At 51.0% G+C, this 20,893-nt stretch overlaps 7 protein-coding genes across 7 annotated transcripts; 2 read left to right on the forward strand and 5 right to left on the reverse strand.

Moving 5' to 3' along the window:
• Nucleotides 1–511: 511 nt before the first annotated feature.
• Aspvir_010014 (putative filament-forming protein (Tpr/p270)) lies at nt 512–6,604 on the reverse strand (the record flags this gene model as incomplete). The annotated part of the gene is made up of 2 exons (XM_043273151.1): nt 512–6,261; nt 6,313–6,604. The coding sequence occupies 2 exons, from the start codon at nt 6,602–6,604 to the stop codon at nt 512–514; spliced, it is 6,042 nt and encodes a 2,013-aa protein (XP_043129086.1).
• A 610-nt stretch (nt 6,605–7,214) lies between these two features.
• Aspvir_010015 (transcription factor TFIIE subunit TFA2) lies at nt 7,215–8,087 on the forward strand (the record flags this gene model as incomplete). Its single annotated transcript, XM_043273152.1, has 1 exon — nt 7,215–8,087. One exon carries the CDS (start codon nt 7,215–7,217, stop codon nt 8,085–8,087), a length of 873 nt encoding a protein of 290 aa, XP_043129087.1.
• Nucleotides 8,088–8,673: 586 nt separating this feature from the next.
• Nucleotides 8,674–9,543, reverse strand: Aspvir_010016 (3,4-dihydroxy-2-butanone-4-phosphate synthase RIB3; the record flags this gene model as incomplete). The annotated part of the gene is made up of 3 exons (XM_043273153.1): nt 8,674–9,190; nt 9,275–9,392; nt 9,480–9,543. The coding sequence occupies 3 exons, from the start codon at nt 9,541–9,543 to the stop codon at nt 8,674–8,676; spliced, it is 699 nt and encodes a 232-aa protein (XP_043129088.1).
• A 973-nt stretch (nt 9,544–10,516) lies between these two features.
• Aspvir_010017 (uncharacterized protein) lies at nt 10,517–12,665 on the reverse strand (the record flags this gene model as incomplete). Its single annotated transcript, XM_043273154.1, has 2 exons — nt 10,517–12,519; nt 12,623–12,665. 2 exons carry the CDS (start codon nt 12,663–12,665, stop codon nt 10,517–10,519), a joined length of 2,046 nt encoding a protein of 681 aa, XP_043129089.1.
• A 452-nt stretch (nt 12,666–13,117) lies between these two features.
• Nucleotides 13,118–14,788, reverse strand: Aspvir_010018 (putative serine/threonine protein kinase; the record flags this gene model as incomplete). Its single annotated transcript, XM_043273155.1, has 2 exons — nt 13,118–14,636; nt 14,703–14,788. The coding sequence occupies 2 exons, from the start codon at nt 14,786–14,788 to the stop codon at nt 13,118–13,120; spliced, it is 1,605 nt and encodes a 534-aa protein (XP_043129090.1).
• Nucleotides 14,789–16,147: 1,359 nt separating this feature from the next.
• Nucleotides 16,148–16,839, forward strand: Aspvir_010019 (putative ubiquitin conjugating enzyme (UbcK); the record flags this gene model as incomplete). The annotated part of the gene is made up of 3 exons (XM_043273156.1): nt 16,148–16,254; nt 16,345–16,677; nt 16,734–16,839. 3 exons carry the CDS (start codon nt 16,148–16,150, stop codon nt 16,837–16,839), a joined length of 546 nt encoding a protein of 181 aa, XP_043129091.1.
• Nucleotides 16,840–17,429: 590 nt separating this feature from the next.
• Nucleotides 17,430–19,213, reverse strand: Aspvir_010020 (putative CECR1 family adenosine deaminase; the record flags this gene model as incomplete). Its single annotated transcript, XM_043273157.1, has 2 exons — nt 17,430–19,030; nt 19,090–19,213. The coding sequence occupies 2 exons, from the start codon at nt 19,211–19,213 to the stop codon at nt 17,430–17,432; spliced, it is 1,725 nt and encodes a 574-aa protein (XP_043129092.1).
• Between the last annotated feature and the right edge of the window lie 1,680 nt (nt 19,214–20,893).

Genomic DNA, 20,893 nt, shown 5'->3' on the forward strand with positions numbered 1-20,893 from the left:
GAGAGCTGATATCCGGCTCCGTTGATACGTGCTTACTTCGTCCTTTATCTTGGACATGGCGTCGAGTGTCAATTGCTCGAGGGGGCGACACATACGAAGCGGCTGGTTCTGATTCTGATTCTGATCAAAACGGTACATTGGACTTGAGCGAAATTAATGCACATACTATGCTATGACTGCCAAGAGTGCGTTACGATGATATGATCCTGTCCTTTCATGTTTGCTTATACCCCAGATCATACACATGAGTTGCACACCCACTATACAAACAATAGTTAATAAGGAGGCTTGAAGAATGATGTGATGCAAATATTTGATTTCCCGTACAGACCCAAAATAGGCATCATAGACAAAGGAAATGACTTATTTTCGACTGCCTCATGCCTTGCTGAACCGGAATATAGGCATTGGGATATTCATAAATGTTGTAAACCACAATGAGATCCGCGAGTAAAGGTACATGCACGTGAAAAGGAAACAACAAACACCCAAGTCTATGTCGATAGAGGGCTCAAGAGCCCCTGGTATGGCCACCTCCTCTCATTCTCTTCCCGCCACTGGCCCCGGCCTCGTTTCCAGTCTCACCACCGTCCTCTCTTGCCCGCTTGCTCCCTTGAGGGACAAACTGGCGAGCTTGAACATTGAGTGCACCGCGACCTCCTCCAGGACTGGACGGACTTTGCCCTTGAGGTACATTGCCGGCCTGGACGTTCTGATGACCACCTCGGCCAGATCCTCCACGACCGCCACGGCCACGTTGGAGACCACTGCCGCGCTGACTTTGCTGGGTTTGAGCCTGCTGTTGCTGCGGTTGCTGTTGATCAGTAGGCTGTGGACCGAATGGATTCTGTTGATGAGAGCCGCCACGAGCACCACCTCGACCGCCTCTAGCGACTGGGAGCCCTGATTGAAGCGCCCTCAGAACACCCCCAGCAGGAGGCTTATTGGGTAGTGATGAGGGTTGCTGCTTATTCTGAGATTGAGCGACTGCGTTTGCGGGTTGATTTGATGCCGGCTTTTGCGCAGGACCGGCTTCTTGTTGCGGCTGCTGTGCCTGTGCATCGGCTTGAGGCTGAGCTTCAGAGGGCACAGAGCTGGTAGGGGGAGCAGCTGTCGTTTGCTGAGCGGGAGCGGGAGCGGGAGCGGCAGCTCGTTGGTCTTGGTGTTCGGCTGTTGCATTAGGTGCCGCGACTGCAGAAGGTGGTGGTACTGTAGCGACTTGCGCTGGAGCGGGAGCAGCAGTCGGTGCGGCCGGTGCAGATGGTGCAGCGGAAGCTGGCTTGGCTCCTTGTGCCTGAACAGGTGGAGCCTTCGTGGTTTTCGCCACCTCCCATACCTCAACGACGGGCTTTTGAGGAGTTTCGGCAGCCGCCTTCGAGATGACATCAAGTTTGGCCTGCGCAGTTCTCAACCGAGTATCAAGCATGCTAATACGGACGAGGGTCTTCTTGTCGGATAACTCAACAGCAGATTTGACCTTCTCATCTGTACTCTCCTCATACGCCTTTTTGAGGGCTTCCTTCTCTTCATTAAACTTCTTCTCCATCTCTGCACATTCTTGCTTAAGCTTTTCTGTTTCTTTCGCGACCTTTGCCCGAATATTGTTGCGGACGATCGTTTGGATCGTTTCGTTCTTCGCAACCAAGGCTCTCGCCTGGACATCCGTGAGCTCTGGTAGGTCACCCTCCTGCTGTGAAGGGGTTGCAGGAGTCTGTTCAGGTTTCGAGATAGGCGTTCCTGGCTCTTGCGGTGCAACCTGCTGATTGGCCGACAATCTTTCAACTTCTTGCCGATGAGCCGCTCTCACCTCCGCCATCTTCTTATTGTACGTCTCTTTGAGCTTCTCTACTCTTTCATTGGCTTTGGCCTCGTACTCAGCATGCTTGGCAGCCAAGGCAGCATCCTTCTCAGCAAGAGCCGCCTCGAGACGCTGTACCTTCTTCTCTAGCGCCTTCACTCTCTCGTCATCACTCGGCATAGAAGTTTGGGTTGGGAACTGAGACGCAGGTGTTGAGTTGACGCCAGGCGTCTGCTCAACAGTGGGTGCAGCGGGTGCAGCAGGTGGTGCAGGTGCAGGTGGCGCGGATGGACTTTCAGCCATCTTGATCTTGAGCTCACTCAGTTCGTTCTTGGTTGTGTTCAGCTCCTCTTGGATGACCTCCTTCTCCTGCATCACGGCATTCAGTTCAAGCTGCTTAGCGTTGATGCGGCCAGTGAGTTCCTTAGATCTGGCTTTGAACTGTTCTGTGAGCTTTGTGCGCAGTTCTTGCGTCCTATCCTCGGCATGTTTGAGCTGCTCTGGGAAAGTCGCAGCTTGTGCTTGTAACGTGTCGCGAGCTGAAATAGCCTCGTCTCGTTCCTTCTCCAATGAGGCGAGTTTCTCCTTTAGTCCTTCCATCTCGGCCGGGTCAACGCGATCGTATTTTTGCAGGATGTTCTGTGTACGTTGTTGCCAGCGGTCCCGGTCAGCCTGTAGAAGCTTCAATTCTCCATCCTTTGTTTCCACGATGTTTTCAAGCTCCCTGATACGAGTCTCCAAAGGCTCAATCTGCTGCAAAAGGTCCTCAACACGCGTAGACTTCTCAGCGAGAGCAGTTTCGGCCTGCTTGACTTGGTTGCGCAGCGTAACGCTGCTCTCACGGAAAAGATTGAGTTCGTTCAATGTTTCCATGAGCTTATTATGGCTCAAAGCAGTGTGCTCACTATCCGCGGCTGCACGGCGTTGCTGCTCCAGCTTAAGACGAGCCTCATCCAGCTGAGACTGCGTGTAATCGAGCTGCTGGCGGAGACGCTTGGCCTCCTGAGTGGAGAGGTGGTATTGCACATCAACAATCTCCTTCTCCCGTCGCAAGAATTTGATGACCTCCTGAAGACCCTCCAGATTTGGTGCTGTTGTTCCTTCATCCTGCTCGCTTTCCGGAAGGTTGGCGCGATCCTTCTGCAGCGCGGCGATCTGGCTTGAGATGCCCTCAAGCTGGGTATGCAGCAAGTTGTTTTGATGCAGAACTTCTTCACGACGCTTCTGCAATTCTGTAAGCTCACTTTCGTATCGTTCTTTGAGCTCACTCCAGCTTTCTTCTTTCTGAGCGAGGTCCTTCTTGTAGGTATCTGCCTGAGTTCGAGATTCGACCAGCTCCAGCTTCAATTGATTGGCCTCTGCACGAACGGCTTGTAGGTTCTTCGCCGCCTCGGCATGCTTAAGCAATTCACTTTCGTAATTTTGCTGCGCGCGCTGGGCAATTTCTGCCTGGGCCTTGAGATCGTCTTGGTGGAATTGAGCCGCCGCAATTTGACGTTCGTTTTCTTCCTTCAGTCTTGTAATTTCGGCTTCCAAGGTAGCCTTCTGTTCCTCCAAGCGGCGTCCGGCTTCACCTTGTTCATCCCGAAGTTTGGAAAGCTCGTTGTTTGTCGTAGAAAGTTCCGATGAAATCTCCTCGATCCGGGCTTCAAGATCCTGAATCTTCTTCTCCTTCTCCTCCACAAGACGTTCAGTTTCTTCCCTATATTGTTCTTGCGTCTCGGTGACTGACTGCAAGCGCTCCTCGGTCTCCTGGCTAATGGTCTTGTAAACTTCGACCTGCTCCTTAGCGTGCTCGAGTTCGCCCTTAGCCAATTCTAAGTCACGCTTCAGTTCGGAAACCTGAATGCCCAGTTCCTGTTCGCGGGTCAAACCAGTATCCGGAACGCCTTCTTCTGCCGTCGCAGCTGCCTGGGCCGGGGCAGTTGAGATGCTTGGCCTGGATTGTACGACTTGTAGGCGTTCTTCAGCACTCCGTAGCTCAACCGTCAACTCATCCACTCTGGTCTGCAAATGATCCCGAGTCGTCTTGGTGGCAACCAATTCCTCACGAACCGAGCTCAGACTTGTCACAAGGTCATCTATCCGCTTCTGGCTCTGCTCGTGCTCATATTCCCTGCGGAGAGCAGCCTTCCTTGATTCTTCAACCTCGGCATTAAGCTTTCGTTTCGTAGACTGCAACTCGGACTCCAAGGATTCGACGCTGACTTGTAAACGACGGCGACTCTCAGCATCAGCGTGTTCACGCTCGTTGAGGATGGTCTGCAGATTGGCATTGAGAGAATCGAGCCTGCTGCGTTCATTCCGTAAAACCTCATTGTCCTCGATCAACCTCTTCTCGATATTCTTCCAAAGGTCTTTCTCGGCCTTCAGGTTTGCGTTCTCACGTTGAAGGCTTTCGACGAGACCCCTCGTCTCAACCAAGTCTTCGGCAGCCTGTTGGGTTCTCAGATCTTGTCGGTTGGCGTTCTCAAGGAGAGCCGCATAGCGTTTCTGCAGCTCTGCATTCTCATTCTTCAACATGTTGAAGTTGCTTTGCAAAAGCTCAGCTCGCTGAGTGGCAGCGCCAAGCTGGCTGCTTGAACGACTGATCTCGCTCTGCAATTCACTATTTTTCCTTGATAATTCATTGACTTGCTGTTTCAAAGAGGCATGGTCGGTGGCGGACTCCTCCCGGAAGCTGTCAAAGTGGGCTTGCACCTTGCGCAGTAACTCCGCATAGTCGGGTACATCCCTCCCTTGGTCGTCAACGTTCGGTGGAACCGCACCCAGAGGAAGCGACTGTGAGAATGCAGAAGCATCTCCAACCGTTTGACGACGTCTTGTCAACATGCTGCGGAAGGTATCCCGCTCCTTCACGTAGCTCTTTGTCTGAGCAACGAGATTTGCGATTTCATCACGGTACGTTTGCACACGAATTCTGAGCTCCTTCAGCTCCTCCTGCTCTTGTTGGCGAACAACATCCTTCTCACGAGCTTCTGCTCCCTCCATCTTATCGCCGAGTTCCCTCAGCATTCGCCGAAGTGTGACGTTCTGCTCTTGAAGCTCATGCAGATCCTTAAACGTCGTCAGATGACGGCTGATAAATCGGCCGGTTGGGTTGAGTTCCGCCGACGAGTCGTCGATCTCCTTACGAGCGATCTTCTCGAGTTCATCCCTGTCGTATGTGGTTTCGCCTTCCTTCAAGACAGCAACTTCCATAACCAGAACCTTAATCTGAGCGCTCAAGTCCCGAAGTTGTTGACGTAAAATATCCCCTTCGCGAGCCAACCCCTCCACCTGGCCCTGCCATTTCCGTGCCTCTTTGGTTGCTTCATCTCGTTCCTTTCCTGCTGTCTCGAGGATATTAGACATCTCGACAACGGCATTTTCAAGTCGTGCGTGGTCGGCCCGCAATTCGTCAATTTCCGGTTTGCTGGCTTCGAGCTCCTGAACCATCTCATCCAAGGTCGCTTTGAGTTCCTGGCTGGTCTTTTGTTCTGCGGCAAGCATCGTTCGCATCTTATCATACTCGGTATACATGTGAGTGAGAGTAAGTCCTCCTTTGGAGCGCGAGGTCCTGGGAGAAAATGCGCCACTGGGAGTACCAGGACGGACAGGCGTGCTGGGTCCTGCGCCATTCAAGCCACGTGCCGGGCTCATGGATCTTCTGGCAGTGGCACCATCCGATTGCAATTGAGTAACAGCCAACTCAAGTTCAGCAACGCGGCGTTCGGCAGCTTCCTTGTCAGCGTGCTCTGTTTCGATCTCAACGCGAAGTCGAGAGATCTCTTCGGCCGCATCGTCTCTCGCTTTTTCTAGCGTGAGCTGACACTCCTGCACACGCTGCTTGGCAGTCTGCGCCGCATTGCCTTGCAATTCAGCCAGACGATTAACACTATCCAGCTCGATCCTGAAAGACTCAGCCGCTTGGATAGCCTCCTCCTTGAGCTGTTGGATGCTCGAAAGGGACTCCTCGTATCGGTGCTCGACCTCATCCAAACGACTCTTGAGGGCATTTTCACTACGCCTTAGTGAGTCGATGGTTGAGTTGGCTTCCTCGTTTTCACGTTGAAGCTCGGCAATTCGGGCGGTCTTTTCCTTGCGGAATTTGAGGTACTCTGCAGACTTCGTCTTCAGCTCCGTCTCGAACCATTCGTTGTTCTTCTTCGTCAAGTCCAGCTCCTGTTGCAAGCTCTGTTCACGAAAGCGAGAGCTGGCGGATGCCGAGTTCGCGGCTTGAAGATTTTGTTCAGCAGTAGCCAGCTCGCGTCTCAATTCAATTGTCTTCTTGTGTTGGGTGGAAAGTTCTTCCGCAAGCTTGTCGTAAGCAGCACTCTTTGACTCAAGGAGACCTAGGGTATCCCGGTTCGATGATTCGAGTGAGGAAATACGGGATTTCAGAGTGTTCACTTCGGACTCATTGGAAGTAGTCGAGGATTTCAGCGTCGCGATTTCGGATTCCAGGGCTGAACGAGCATTTTCTAGATAGTTGTCAGTAGGTGTAGGTCAAGAAAGGACGCGTCAAAGCTAACCTGATTCGTGGAGTTTCTTTCTTGCCTCCTCAACTTCCGCATGGCCCTTTTCCACGGAGCTTTTCAGCACCTTGATCTTTGAGTCGGTACTGCGAACGGCGTTCTCAAGCTCCACTTCCAAACGAAGCTTGTCGGATTTGAGCTCGTCATATTCATGAGCTTTCTTGGTAATTGCCTCCAGCAGCTGGTTGACTAGTTCGACCGTAGGAGCTTGGGTAAGGGTGGTAAGTGTTGACTCCGCGATAGCGTAATGGCTCGCGAGGTAAGGCAATTCGACGGTAGCCGTAGCCATAATGGCTAAAGAGCGGCTGTTGTACCGGGCCGCTTCTCTTCCAAGGCTGACAACTTTGAAATCTGCGCAGCAATCGGTCAGTCGGGAAGATGCGCAGATGTTGCTAGCTCAATCGATGATGTCGTTGCGCGCGTAACATGCACTACTCCAAGATAAGTGCACACAACGCTAAAACAGGTCGATTATAACATGACGGTGTAAATCAAAGAGTGGGAAAAGACCGACAGAGGAAAGTGAAGGTAAGTCCTCTGGGCGAGCGATGAATGTCGGTCTTGAAGGGTAAATGAGATGCGTTTGTGTTGCATTGCAGCTCCCAACGCGGTTAGCGCGCCGCTCATATCACGTGATAATGTATTGCCTGAGGCTTCAAGATACCAATTATGGCTTCCGAAGAATAGCAGTCGCAATCACTTCTTCCCGTTCTCCAACACACTGCATCTGTCCTCTGCATCTTCACCAGGTGACGACTTTGAGTTCAAAAAGAGAAGTTGTTATCTAATTATATGCTCAAGAGTAGCTTAAAATAAGCTCTTTCTGGCTCTTGGAGCCGGACGTTGCCTCATTCTATCAAACTCGAGCATCTCGCACGTCATTACCAGCCATCGCAACCATGTCGCTTCAGCAGCAGCTCAAGAGTTTCAACGCCAGCGTTACCGACTATGCGAATCGAATGCCCCAGCAGAGACGATTTGTTCACAACGGCTCGACAAGCACTTCTCAGGTACCATCCTCCACCTCGACACCAACACCAGGTAGCGACGCACAGCGGAAGAGGCAGAATGCAGACATCGTGTACTCGCAGCCTGCCAATACCGGCACTGGCAAGGACATCATGACACAGGTGCTCTTTGCAGTTGAGCACTTGAAATCGAAGGGCGTCCCGCTCAGGTATTCCGATATAGTCTCGTACCTCTCTCTCCAGCACCGCTCAAGCGAAGAAGGCTACCTTCAGGCACTACGGAGAATTCTCACGCAGCACGAAAAAGTCTTGTATGATCCTAGTGGCGCGAATGGGGAGGGTACATTCGCCTTTCGGCCTCCTCACAACATCCGCACCGCGGAGCAACTCCTGCAGAAGCTACAGTCTCAGTCTACTGCTGCCGGCATGAGCGTCCGTGAGCTCCGGGAGGGCTGGCCCAACGTTGAAGAAACAATCAACAAGCTGGAGAAAGAAGGAAAATTGTTAGTCACCAGAAACAAGAAGGATGATCATGCGAAGATGGTCTGGGCCAACGATCCCTCGCTGGTGCAGCACTTTGATGAGGAGTTCCGCCAGATTTGGGCGAAGATCAAAGTTCCTGATCAGCAGACCGTCAAGGAAGAGCTGGAGAAAGCTGGTATCACCCCAACAAGCAAGAACAAGGTCGTCAAGGTACGCCCAAAGGTCGAGCAGAAAAAGGTCAAGAAACCTCGTCGCAGTGGCAAGACGACCAACACCCATATGATGGGCGTTCTGAGAGATTATTCCCACCTCAAGCGGTAAACGTGACTTCCCATCTGACTACAGACATGAGTATCTTGTCTCTGTCTTCATTGTTGAGCCCACCATTCTTGACAATGTGTTTTTCGCTCTCTATTTCTGGTCATGTCTCACAGATGACACTGCACCTGCATTCATCGGCGTTGGGCGGGGCCGTCCTCGAGTCTGGCATACCATTTCATGCTATACATTGCGGGCAATCTCAGTTGCGTTATGCTTTCAACTGGCGTTTCACTAGTAAAAGATATCAAGATAGATACCCATTCCAATCAAGTTTGCTTCTGGCCATATTCCATCTTACACTGATTTTCGTTTGCTCCCATGAAACCTCCCACGAGTAGTTGCCGATACTTGACACCGATCTGTTTTCATGAAATATACACAGTAGCTTCATAATGCTTTGCCACGTTCCACATAGACTTCGTGAGCAAAGTTATATTCAAGTGATCTAGTATTTACTGGTACACCTTTTGTTTCCTGGCTAAACAGTGCGCGAGACAAGAGCCGTTCACATGTACATGAGAGGGGAAAGTATTCAAAAGAGGAAAAGAAAAGCAATCAGATAATACAACGCAATGCGATCAAGCGATCAATGCTTCCCATTCGAAACAGGCCCCTCCGTCCTCTCGAGGTACTCCACCAAATCCTCAATCGTGCACACCTTGATGCCCCATCTCTTGCCGAACTTCAAACACCCATCGCGTCTCATCATACCATTATTACCCCGAATCTCGGGGATTCCCTCAACGAGCTCGCCATCCTCTACCAACTCGGCAATCACACCGGCAGGCGTCTTACCCGCCAGACGACAAAATTCAACTGTCGCCTCCGTGTGTCCCTTTCTCTCGCGCACGCCGCCGCTCTTCGCCTCGAGCGGGATAATGTGGCCGGGCCGCCGGAAGTCCTCGAATTTGGCAGTCGGAGAAGCAAGCGTGCGGCATGTCAGGGCGCGGTCTTGCGCGGAGATCCCCGTCGTGACGGAGGGGTCGCTGGAGTCGATGGAGATGGTGTATGCGGTTCCCTTGGGGTCTGCGTTCTCGACGACCATCTGGGGTAGGGAGAGGCGGCGGGCAATCTCAGAGGTAATAGGTGCGCAAATCAGACCACTGTAGTTCGGAAAAGAGAAGACGTTAGCTAGTATTCAAGACGCGCTCTGAGCGTTCGGGTTTGAGTGCAGGCGAAGTACCAACCTCGTAAAGCGGACTAGGAACGCCATCTGCGCATCTGTGATCGACTCCGCGGCAATGATAAGGTCGCCTTCATTCTCACGATCTTGCGAGTCGAGGACGATTATGAATTCTCCGTTTTCTGCGTGGATCATGTACCATTAGTTTCTCCGTTTCCCAATCCTCGGAGCTCGCGCAGGTGGCGCAACAACCTGAGAGGCTAACTCACTAAAAGCCTTGACTGAGTCTTCGATAGAATCAAACTGCTGACTGGGATCTGAAGGCGAAGGCATTTTGGAGCTATGCAATTCGAAATCGAGGCGGTGATAGAAAAAAGAGACGTGAATAACTGTTGCCCCTCGGCAAGTTCACGCGGGGCAACTTTGATGAGATTGAATCTCCGACTCGGCCGTAGAAGGGCTCGGGATCAGAAGACGACCGTCAGGGAAGTGCGAGGTGATTCTTCAAGTATCGCGTCTCTCCGGTGATCTATATCGGACGAGCTCCTGCTCAATTGACCGGCAGTTGAGAAACCAGCGTGGTTGTGTCTGACTCAAATATCGGCACGCGGGGAAGTTCGGAGGCTGCGTGGACGGCTCAGTAATGATGCATGCAGATGAACAGTGTAGACTTCAAAGCCTCAAGGATATCCTCAATTGATCACGGGATGACAACGGACGGAGTTCAAGAATGAAAATGCAAGAGATTATACGAGCAAGTCAACGAAATTGCACATGATAGAAGCGTAGAAGGTCAAATCATCAGCGATCACTAATGTTTTGTCAGAAAGTTTAATGAAGACTCATCCTCCACTTTCTTTCCAGGCCCACCGGCCACCGCGGCAGGCGAATTCGCCGACCGAGGCTGCTGACACACATGATTCATGAAGACGGCCCGGATGGATGATTTGTTAGTGTCCATGGACTCATGCAGTGATCAGGTACTTTTTAAGAAACATGAGGCTTGCGCTCCATGCTGAAGCCGACGGGGTCTATAGGTAGCATGATGATGTGTCTTCGTGGGACGACATTTTGGAAGATCTGACACGACTGCTTTTAAAGGCTCTGCTTGACGGTAAAAATCCCGTCTACACGTGGGTCATTGTAGATAGTAATGAACAGATCATTCCTGGTCATTCATGGCCTTGAATGCGAACATAAATCTCCTATCCAAAACTGATAGAGCGACAAACATCTGTCCTGGTCTATGAAAGAGAGCGCTGTCTAGATGCTAAAGTAATCAAATCATCAGTGCAACTATTTCCAATCACAGTCCGAATCCCCCCATTCGCCGGACTTCGTCCGCCTGCCTTTCCAGCGCTCTGCGCATCCTTCGGGCGTACTCGCGTTCCTGTCGCAGATGCTCTCGTCTTCTACTTCGCAGTTCTTCGCGAACAGAGTCGTCCAGGTCCCCATCAATAGACATCTCGTCATCGTCGTCTTCTTCACCTAGATTGTCACCGGAAGAGGTGGAGAGCATAACACGGCCAATTCGCTCTCCTGTCCAGACGAGGAGCTCATCCCCTGTCAAGTTCCCACCAGTAGGCAAGATCTTGCGAGCAACTTCACCGTCAGTCTGAGAGCGGAAAACGCTTCGCCAGAGCCCGGAGGCACCGTCTTCCTCCTCTTCTTCGTCGTCATCCTGGGTGACCGCGTCTGAAGCTCCGGGGCGCGATTGTCGGTTGTTCAGGCTTGCGGCCTGCTGTAGATAGGAGTTGAGATTGAAGCGGCGAACGTCGACACGACCGTCTCGTTCGACCCATTTGATATTACCCTCAGCGTCCGAGTAGACGATGCGAGTCCCATGTGACTCAACAGAGAGGACTTTCGACCTTGCGGCACTCTGACGGTTTTGATATACAGCATTCATACTCGAAGATATTTCCGACGGGCTGTCTCCGCTGTTCAGGGACGAGGGTGTTAGATCATAAAGCTCGAGTGAGCCTCTTCCCTTGTATTCACCACAGGCTACCACTTTATGTGACCGTGGATACGTTGAGCCTGATGATACCGGAAAATGGGGAGCAGGCATAGAAGTAAGGCCGCAGAGACGGCCTCCTGAATGTACCGTGTTCTGTAGCCGAGGGAAGAACCGCCTGTCATATTGCAATATGCTCGGAAAGCGGCCGGCAAGAAGAATCGTGTTCACATGCGGTGCGGGAGGGTGTAAAAGCGATAAAGGGCCAGGCTGGAAGAGAGGTGCATAATCCGCGCCCTTTTGCGAGGGATCAGGGCTACGTATACGGTAGGGAGGCCGACCATCAGGTTGGAGTTGAAGAAGCGGGGAATCCGGACGTGTATAGACTTGGGAATCCGGCACTAACGCAGTGACTGGCTCCTCACAACGTAGATTGATGGCCGCCTCTTCCTCGGAGGCTGACAATCGAGAATCGTGTATGTGAATACTCAAGGTGGTGGCCACCGTGAGTGGAACTGAGTAGTCTGTTTCCTGAGACAAGGCGAAAATGGACCATGGATAACGCTGCTGTGAAATCACCTGAAGCGTTTCAAGATCGACTTCATTCAACGCATTTCCGACGGCCATGTATGCCCTCCGACGTATAGAATCAACGCTGACACTCTGGCCCAGATTGATAAACTCTAATGCCGACCGCGAGGCAGGATCCCGTCTTTTAGACAGATCTGCCATCAAGATCCCCGGGTCACTGACTCCAAGGACTCTGCCTTTTGTAGCTTGTGAATCGATGGAATGGGAATGATTCAGGTCCCAGATGCAGACGCTCCCATCGTCAAGCGGAGCTACCACCTTGTTCTGTCTCGCCGAGCTCCAATCCCGGAGCAGCCCCATGCCCTTGACCTCACGGTAAATCTTCCTCCCTCCCTGTTTTTTCTTCGTGAATGGTTGCTGCAACCAACTGAACGACATGGGTCCATGCCGTGCGATATATTCCGAGTACCAGTCGACATCCTCTCCCTCATACGAGGTGTCCCACGCTGCCGCCGCTCTCGCTCGCTCAGCGAATGACGGATTCTGTGCTTCGTTCTGGCCAGTCAGATTCGATGAGCCCCCATTGTTAAGGCTATGCTGTGGTTGAATCAAGGAGAGGAGCGACGTCTGCCCTAGTGAGCCCAGGGGCGCTGTGGACCTCGCATGCAAGCTTTCTGAAGTACTCCAGCTCTGGCGGGCAGCTTCTGACGCAGCCCATGATTCCTCGTAACAGTGAAGTCTCCATCGTGTGTTATCACGCGCTAGAGCAAAGAACCGCTTCGAGACAGATTGAAGCTGGACCTGCTCGACCGGGGTGAGATCTAGTCCATAATAGGCGGAACGCGTTAGTTATAGATTGTCACAGGTCATGCGGGGTAAGATATTCGCAGCTAAGGTGTACACATCGACCTACGGAGTACTCACAATCGATAATCTTAGAAAGAAGCTCTACGGGGAGGTTTTCCATGGGTAGGATCTGGAAAGGCACAGCATGGAGGGCAGATAAAAGACCAAACCCGCTCACGGCACGATGTAAGACAGCCCAAACTGTTGTCCCTCCTAATCGGGTTCCAGATCCGTTAATTTCCCCGCGATCAACAAGCCTAGACTGACGTCACGTGTTGACGGGGTCTAAAGGCCAAGCTTCGAGAAATTTCATCACGAAAGCTCTCATCTAGAAGGGTGGGTGTTCAGCTGAGGACCAGGTTGAATCGGAAATGATTTCTATCGGTCTAGTATACTGAATAACAAAAGAACCGCCTGTGTTCCTGCCAATATCCCAAAGTCAAACCATCGTAACTCGCATCAATCGTACATTAAGAATAGAAACATAGTAGACGGAAAAGAAGTGAGAGAAGAGAATCGAAAAGGATATAGGATCGCTTGGCAACCCCGGAAGTCTGTAACTTCAAAGCCAACTCAGCTATCGGGTATGTAGACGGCATCCTTGCAAAGGACAGCCACCTTCTTGAAAAATCGTCGCCATTCGAGAGGGTCACCCTTCACTTTCATGAACTCAATCTCAAAGAGTCCTTCTGAAACGCACTCGATGACTACTTTCCCCTGCAATGTGCACATTCTGCCATCTCTGGTGATGATTCGAATCATTGCAGATGTGTCTCCTGCAGAAACCGCGGGCACACTGGGAACAGGAACCCCCAGCCGGTGGAGAGCTTCGCACACAAGAGGCACGAGAATCTTGAGTTCCCACGTGGAGAAAAAGCGAGTCATAGGGCGAGCAGGTACAATGTCACGGAAGCGCTGAGCTTTTTGCGTTCTGCTGAGCGGCACGGAAGGATGAGGCGAAAATTGCGACATGGAGGGCTCGTCCTCTAGATAGCCCGCCATTAACATGTCGTCGCTGGAGGAAGGCCTTCCCGTAGGTTGAGTGAAAGAAAATACATCAGCCATGTGAGGTGTATCCCAGTCCACCAGCATATCTCCCCTCGGCATTTCTGGCTGAGTGGAGGAGATTCTCGGTTCCGTATTCAAGTCTCCGTCGTCTAACTTCATCCGCTCCGGGTCGAAGCTGCCAGTCCTGTGGGGTCGAGAAAGCGGATCCTGGCTGAAATCGATGTGCAGTGATTCGAACATGGTCGTCGCTAAATTGATAGGGTCTCTGAGCTTGCCATCTAGGGCAAGATACCGACTCTGTCGAGTAAACCAAGGATGCCGTCGCACATCCTCAAGAGAGAATCTGTTACTGGGGTCGACATTCAGCATGCCGCGTAGCAAAGAAACAGTTGCTGTAGGCAGCTTCTGCCAGAGTTCATCACTCGTTCGTGCGTTCGTCGCAACATATTCATGAAACTCGAAGCTGCTGTCTGTCGGACTGTCCCACGGCGTATTGCCCGCCAGTAAAACGAAGAGTACAATCCCGCACGACCAGATATCCACCAGATCTGGGCGATAACCCGCTCCCTTGACCTGACCACGGTTGCTACACGATATGACCTCTGGAGCAATGTACGGAGGACTGCCGCAGAAAGTTGTCGAGAGCTTGGTGACCCCTTTGTACTCGAATAACGTCGCTAAACCAAAATCGGCGATCTTGAGATTTCCGTCGGCAGTTAAAAGCATGTTTTCGGGCTTGATGTCCCGGTGACTGACTCCCTTTGAATGCATGTATCCAACGGCACTGATAAGCTGCGAGAAGTACACATGAGCGATATCCTCGCCCACACCCTCATCAGCCTCGATCTTGTCGAAAAGGTCTCCGCCTTCAGCCAGTTCCATTGCGATCCATCGCCATACGTTATCCTCGCCGGTCTGAAAGAACGAAATTATATTATTATGATCGCCGATGTGTTTATGTACCGTCGCTTCCATTTGCAATTGCCGAGGGCTGATCTTGCCGTGTCGAGCAGCATAATCTTTATGGATGAACTTGACGGCAAAGATGGGATTATCGGCAGTCGAGGGACAGGCTTTCTTGATACTAGGCAAGGCATTAGTTGAAATTGACAAACCCAAACAAGCTAAATGTAGAAGCATCGGAACATACCAGGCATAGGCACCCTGACCGATCGTTTTTGAGACAATCCGAAAGGGCAGATCGTTAGGCAGCGGGGCAAGCTGAGAGTGGTGCATTGTGTTCAAGACTTACAACAAGCCCAGCTAAGACCATGAAAAAATGAAAGCTGTTGATTCACGGATGTCAAAGATAATTTCTCCCGCGAGATTCAGCGCAATACCATCGTTCTTTGGGGTGTCTTGGACACGACAAGCAAGGGTCGATGAGTGGAAAGACCATGGGAGTACATGTAATACGCGGTGCGCCGGGAACGCGAGCCACTTTATCCTATTTGGGTAATGTGTTGATATACCCATCGGGCGCAGAAGTGAGCAGGCCGAAGAGGGTACCTCGTATTCCATTGCAACAATAAGACATTTGATAGTACCGTAGTAATGAAAGATGTAGCAATTTAGAGGACAGTATGTATGAGTGGAAGCAGAAATATCAGTTGGAAAGAATAAACTCCATGCACTGGCTTGGATTAACACGGTGGACCGTCGAAACTATTGCTTTTAATGTCCGATATACAGTAGACCGGCAGCAGCTAATCATTTCCGGAAGAAGCTCTCTTTCTACTCCATAATTTAAAACAACTGGCTCTGAATGAAAGTCGCTGCAGGATGTGAGCATTCAGAGTCATGACTTGAAACAATCTATCTACTGAGTTCTTGTAAGTTCATTGACAACTGAATCATCATGTAGATCTCTGGCGTATCGCTGTTTCGCCTCAGTCATTTGCATCCCCTGTTAAAGTGACGTGACAGCCAATGGCTAGGTAGTAATAAGTTCGATATCAGTACAGATTATATCTACAGGGACCCATCAAGTTGATAAATGACTTGGAATATCCAAGGCAAGGCACTCAGATGGTCCAGTGAACAGGTCAGGCGCATCCAACTACAGGCTTGCTCCTCTTTTCCTTGTTCAATGGGCCTTATCTCTGATCTTTCTCGACTCTTCAAATTTGCTCAGTGCCTTAGTCTAGTCGGATCAGGCGGGGGCTTCAACAATGGTTCCAATCGTTGCCGGGGGAAGCTGATGCTCTTTCTGAGGTGGAGTAAACAACGCCCCGTTCGCGACACAAAATCAAGACTGGTCATATCTTACTCTCTTCTCTACCTAACTTTTCGTCTTAACGCTCATAATAAAAAATCTTCTCTTAGGGATCTGAAATATCACCTTTCTTTTTTCAACTTGTCTCTGCTGGTTTCGATCTGAGGGCTCTAGTTGTGGGTCGACCCATCGTTCTTGCAACCAACAGTTGCGCTGTGTTCGGATCCGTCGTCATTCCAGACAGCAACCTCACCTTGCTACTGTTACTAGCATTCCTTAAACCGGGCACCGCACCTCTAATTTATAATCAAAAAAAGGAAAGAATAAGAAGTTGACCTCTCAGAAATTGTCTGTAGACTTCTGTGATCTGAGCGGCCAAGATGGACTACGCGATGGAGGATACTCAGAACGCCACGCCTGAAGCTCTCGAGGCCAGCAAGCTGAGCTCTGCCAGCCAAAGAAATGACACTCAAAGCGTGACAAAACGGTGGGTACCATATTCTGCGAGCTGAATACGCTTTCATTGTGAACTTCGGCTGTTGTAGCTTGTACTAACAGGATGTTCAACATCTTATAGCCTCCAAACAGAGCTGATGCAGTTGATGATGTCCCCCTCACCCGGCATCTCTGCGTTCCCCAACGCAGACGGCAACCTTCTCAACTGGACGGCCACGATCAGCGGACCCAACGAGACACCATACGAGAGACTGACCTTCAAGCTCTCCTTCGCCTTCCCTAGCAACTATCCTTACTCGCCCCCTACGGTTCTCTTCAAAACGCCCATCTACCACCCCAATGTCGACTTCTCCGGCCGGATCTGCTTGGATATCCTCAGAGACAAGTGGAGTGCCGTATATAACGTGCAGAGTGTCCTCCTGAGCCTGCAGAGCTTGCTCGGGGAGCCCAACAAGTAAGCTTGCACTCATCACTCGCTATACAACCACATTGATGCTAACTAGTAGATAGCGCGAGCCCTCTAAACGCCCAAGCAGCCGAGCTCTGGGATACAGACAAGGAAGAATACAAGCGCCATGTCCTCGCACGGCACCGCGATATCGAAGATCTTGAGTGAAGCACACGGACAACTAGGCCATGTTCACGGCGTTTTCTCTTTCAGGAGAGATCAGGGCTTGGTTTCTGCATTGCATGATCGGAGGGGCGGTGCATTGTTTCTTTGGCGTTTTATCTGTCCCTAGGGCCTTTTCGGCTCCGGGCGCAGGTTCACTGCATATTGGTACATTGGGTCTGGAGTTTATGCGCGTTGCTTTGCTCATTTTTCTTCTCTGGATAATGTAGACCACAGTTCCACGGTACAGAGGAACGTGTCTCTGGAAATACATACCCTGATTTTCTTTTTTTTTGTGTCCTTTTGGATCAGTTTCCTATCTTTCGAATTGGAGCGTTATACCTGAAGCGCATGCTTGAAATTCCCGGTCTTGGACATCAACCCAATGCTTGAACAGTGATTGGTCGGAGGTATACTTCATCCAGGACGACACTGTACTACAGATCGTGAAACGTCCTAATAACAAGCTTGCTCATACTCTGGGCCAATGTTCGTTGCCGTACGCGCTGCATTTGTCAAAAAGGTATTGAGAGCTTAACCATATTCATGATACCGGGTAGAGCGCCTATATAAACACCAAGTCTAAACTTTTTGTCTTACTCGTCGACCTCTACATCCTTAAACTCCGCTACAATCCACTCGCAAAACGCCTGGAAATCTTCATACCATTCCCGCAGACGGGCGGCCTTCAGCCCATCGCCTAGAATCCCATCTTCGATATCCGAGGCCCACTCGGCATTCGATTGATCCTCATAACAGCTCCACCGGATGGAGTTCTCTACCATCATGGCGAGGCCCGTGAGACCCATATTTTCAAGGCCTTGCAGAGCCTGCCAGAAGTCGTGCGTTAGACCGTTCTTGCCCTGTCCGAGGATGGCCGGGTCGTCGTTGCAGAGGGAGACGGAGACGCCGCGCGCCAGCAGGGCGGGGAGCGGGTGCGATTTGATGGAGCTTGTGAGGCGGAGGATCTCGTTTGAGATTGGGCAGCATTCGATGAGGATCTTCTTGTCCTTGACGAGGTCAATGAGGAGGGGGTGTTTGAAGAGGGAAAAGCCGTGCCCGATGCGCCGCGTGCCGAGTAAGATTGCGTCGAAGAGATTGTGGTCTGTCGCGTCGCCGTCGCCGAGGCACTCGCCCGCGTGGAAGAAGAAGGGGATGGTCACCCCTTCCTCGACGCAGCGCTTGCGGAACCAGAATAGCACCGGGACGAGGTCGACCAGCGGCCGGCCCAGGTCTTCTTGGCCGACGACGTCGAACCCGCAGATCACGTCGGGGAAGGCCAGTTTCGTCTCGATGCATTGCTTCATGCTGGTTGCGATGTCTTTGTTGGGCAGATTGCGGAGTGTGGTCCAGATGATGCGGGCCCCGTAGAATCGTCGGCCTTGTTCGGTGCTCTTGAAGCGTTCGAGTTCTTCTTTGAAGACACGGCACCACTCGAAGTAGCCTTCCTCGGGCGTGTCGCGGCCTTCCCGTCGGTACTCGAAGACAAAGGCGATTCGAAAGTCCACGTATCTGATTCCGTCGCTGGCGAGCTGTTCGAACATGCGGCGCAGGCATGCGCGGAAGATTGGCTCGTAGTTTAGGATGGAATTGATGACTGGGAACGTGCGTCGGAAGATGTCCCAGATGGCGTCTACCCCGTGATGGTGGAGGTAGGAATGTTCAGGCCCGAGAACACAACGACTCTTTAGCCACTCGCGGAAACCAGCTTCTCCACCCTTGGGAAAGGACGACGCTGCTTTTTGCAGAGATATCAGTGTTGAAGACTCGTAGGAAGACGTCCACATCGTAGGCTTGTCCTCTGATTCCTCCAATGGTCGAGACGAAAACCGGAGGTAGAATGGTGCTCCTTCAAGCTCCTTCGTCGTAATGAGCGGTTGTGGAGCAGCCATGTGTATTCCTGGGGTGGAAAAGGCCTGTTCAATCAGGAAATCAATATCGAACATGGCATCCATGTGAGCATGTAAGAGGGACCCTTTGGGCATCTTCTGCACGATTTTCCACAAGTCGGTGCTTTCCATGCGACCCCTTGCCAGATGGAACATCACCCCGGGGTAGAGAATCTCATCGGCTTCGTGAGCTTGCTCCTGGGTCAAACCCTTGGACCATACTGTCTTGAGCTCACGATCACGGATCTTAGACACGATCTTGCATGCTTTGGCGGCTAGCGGGGAGAGGGCCTTGCGGAGATTGGCATCTATGCTGGCGATATTAACTCTTTGGAATTGAAGCTCATATAAAAGTTGGAAATCTAACCATGTCGTTGCCTCTGTTCTTCTAGGACCAGTGCATCACGACCCTTCAGATACTGCTGGATGAAGGGTTCCTCCACTTGAGGGATGCCTTCCTCCAGCTCCCACTCGGTATTATTTGACCCCATGCTGGGACGGTCACTCGCAAGGAGTATGTTCGTTTCTTTTTCCGTTCTCTAAATGAACCGGAGTCCAGGACTATTCTAGACTGATAAAATTCGAGAAGAACTAAGGTAAATAGAGGTGATGATTAACTGAAAATTACCAATGCTGATCGCAGCGCGTGAGGGGCAGGCTTGGGGGATCAATAGCATTCCCCACTCCAGCCATCGCGGCCAATGTAAGGCCCTTACTGCGACCGTTTTGGGCTTCTTGGTGAGGATCCTCAACCTTAACTTAGACCTGCGTAACCGGTTCAATTGTTTAATAATCTCGTATAGATATGTCTCGTGATCCATGTTCAATAAGATGCGATGTAACGTTCTCATCCATCATTTGGAGAGTTGAATTCAATGTGTTCCTTGTCTCGCTACGGAGTATCCGTACTCCGTAGTCTAATTATTTGAGTAGAACATACACCTCGGCCGGAGCTTCCGATGATTAAGGACGCAACGCCCTCAGTTAAGCACTATCTATGCCCCGTCGGAGTTCCATGCTAGCTTTGGAGACAATTCTCAGCATTATTCAATCCCAAATCAAACCTTGGATAGTGATACTCCATGGTAACTCGAAAGCTGGAGAAACACGTGGTAGATACAGAGATAATAGATACGTAATGACTACCTTACAGAATCCGGGGTGGCAAGATGTGATTGCCTGTGATCTCACTCAGTCCGAGGCCAATTTCCTAGGGAGATTCCACTTCGCCAACTTTCGGGTCTGGAACTTAACTAAGAAGAATGCAAACCTGGGACCACCCGTTATGGGTCAAATGATTCGTAGGGTCTTTGACAGCACAATAGTAACAGCTGATATCCATTAGTTTTCTCGCTTGCTATCTGAATTCCTTATCATAAGGACCCCAAGACGATAAAGTCAACATATTGCTCCTCGATTAAGAGAGCACAAAGGATCAAGCACAATTATCTACAGAAGTCTTAGTTCTTAGCTTCAAACCTTACTGAGAATCCCTATTCATCGGAGATCTCCGATCTTATATCTCAGGTGTTCACGTGCCAAGGTGGCACAATCCTAAAACATCATGGCTGACAGGGATGCTTCAGATACACTCAGCTCAGTCTCCTTTCACAGAGTTGGTGATAGCAAAGAAAAGGGCGAGCTTATCATAAGGAAATGAAAACTTCCGAGGATCGTACCAGCAGTCTCCACGGAGTAACTGCGGCAATATTTGACCTGGTTAGTGCCGGGCATAAAATACCTATCCCAGTAAATGAGCCTATCGAGGTGTCATGGAAACTTATGATTCGACGCACTGGGGCTTTCCTGGGCTGTTCTATTTTTCTTATTCAGTTCTCTGCTGTTCCCGGGGCGCCCTAAGCCATTCTGGCTAGATAGTAGTTAGCTTGATCTGGAAAGACCCCACAAGCTTTAGCCCTTAAGCCCTCCACAGTCCACGAGTAAACGGTTATTTCCCACAAGCACAATCAAAAGCAATCCTTCGGTAGTTTAACACGACGACAGGATGAGGTATACTACCAGCTTGTGTGGCAAGTGTCGCAGTAAACGTATCCTCAGATTCTGTAGTCTATCGGCCCGTAGAAAACAATGTCAACAGCGAGTCAGGCTCCCAACTGCACGGTAAATGAAAACCAAGAGCTTGTACTGAATACCGTCAGAAGGCATGAGGC

Source organism: Aspergillus viridinutans (genome assembly GCF_018404265.1).
Source record: "Aspergillus viridinutans IFM 47045 DNA, scaffold_9, whole genome shotgun sequence".
Lineage (NCBI taxonomy): Eukaryota > Fungi > Ascomycota > Eurotiomycetes > Eurotiales > Aspergillaceae > Aspergillus > Aspergillus viridinutans.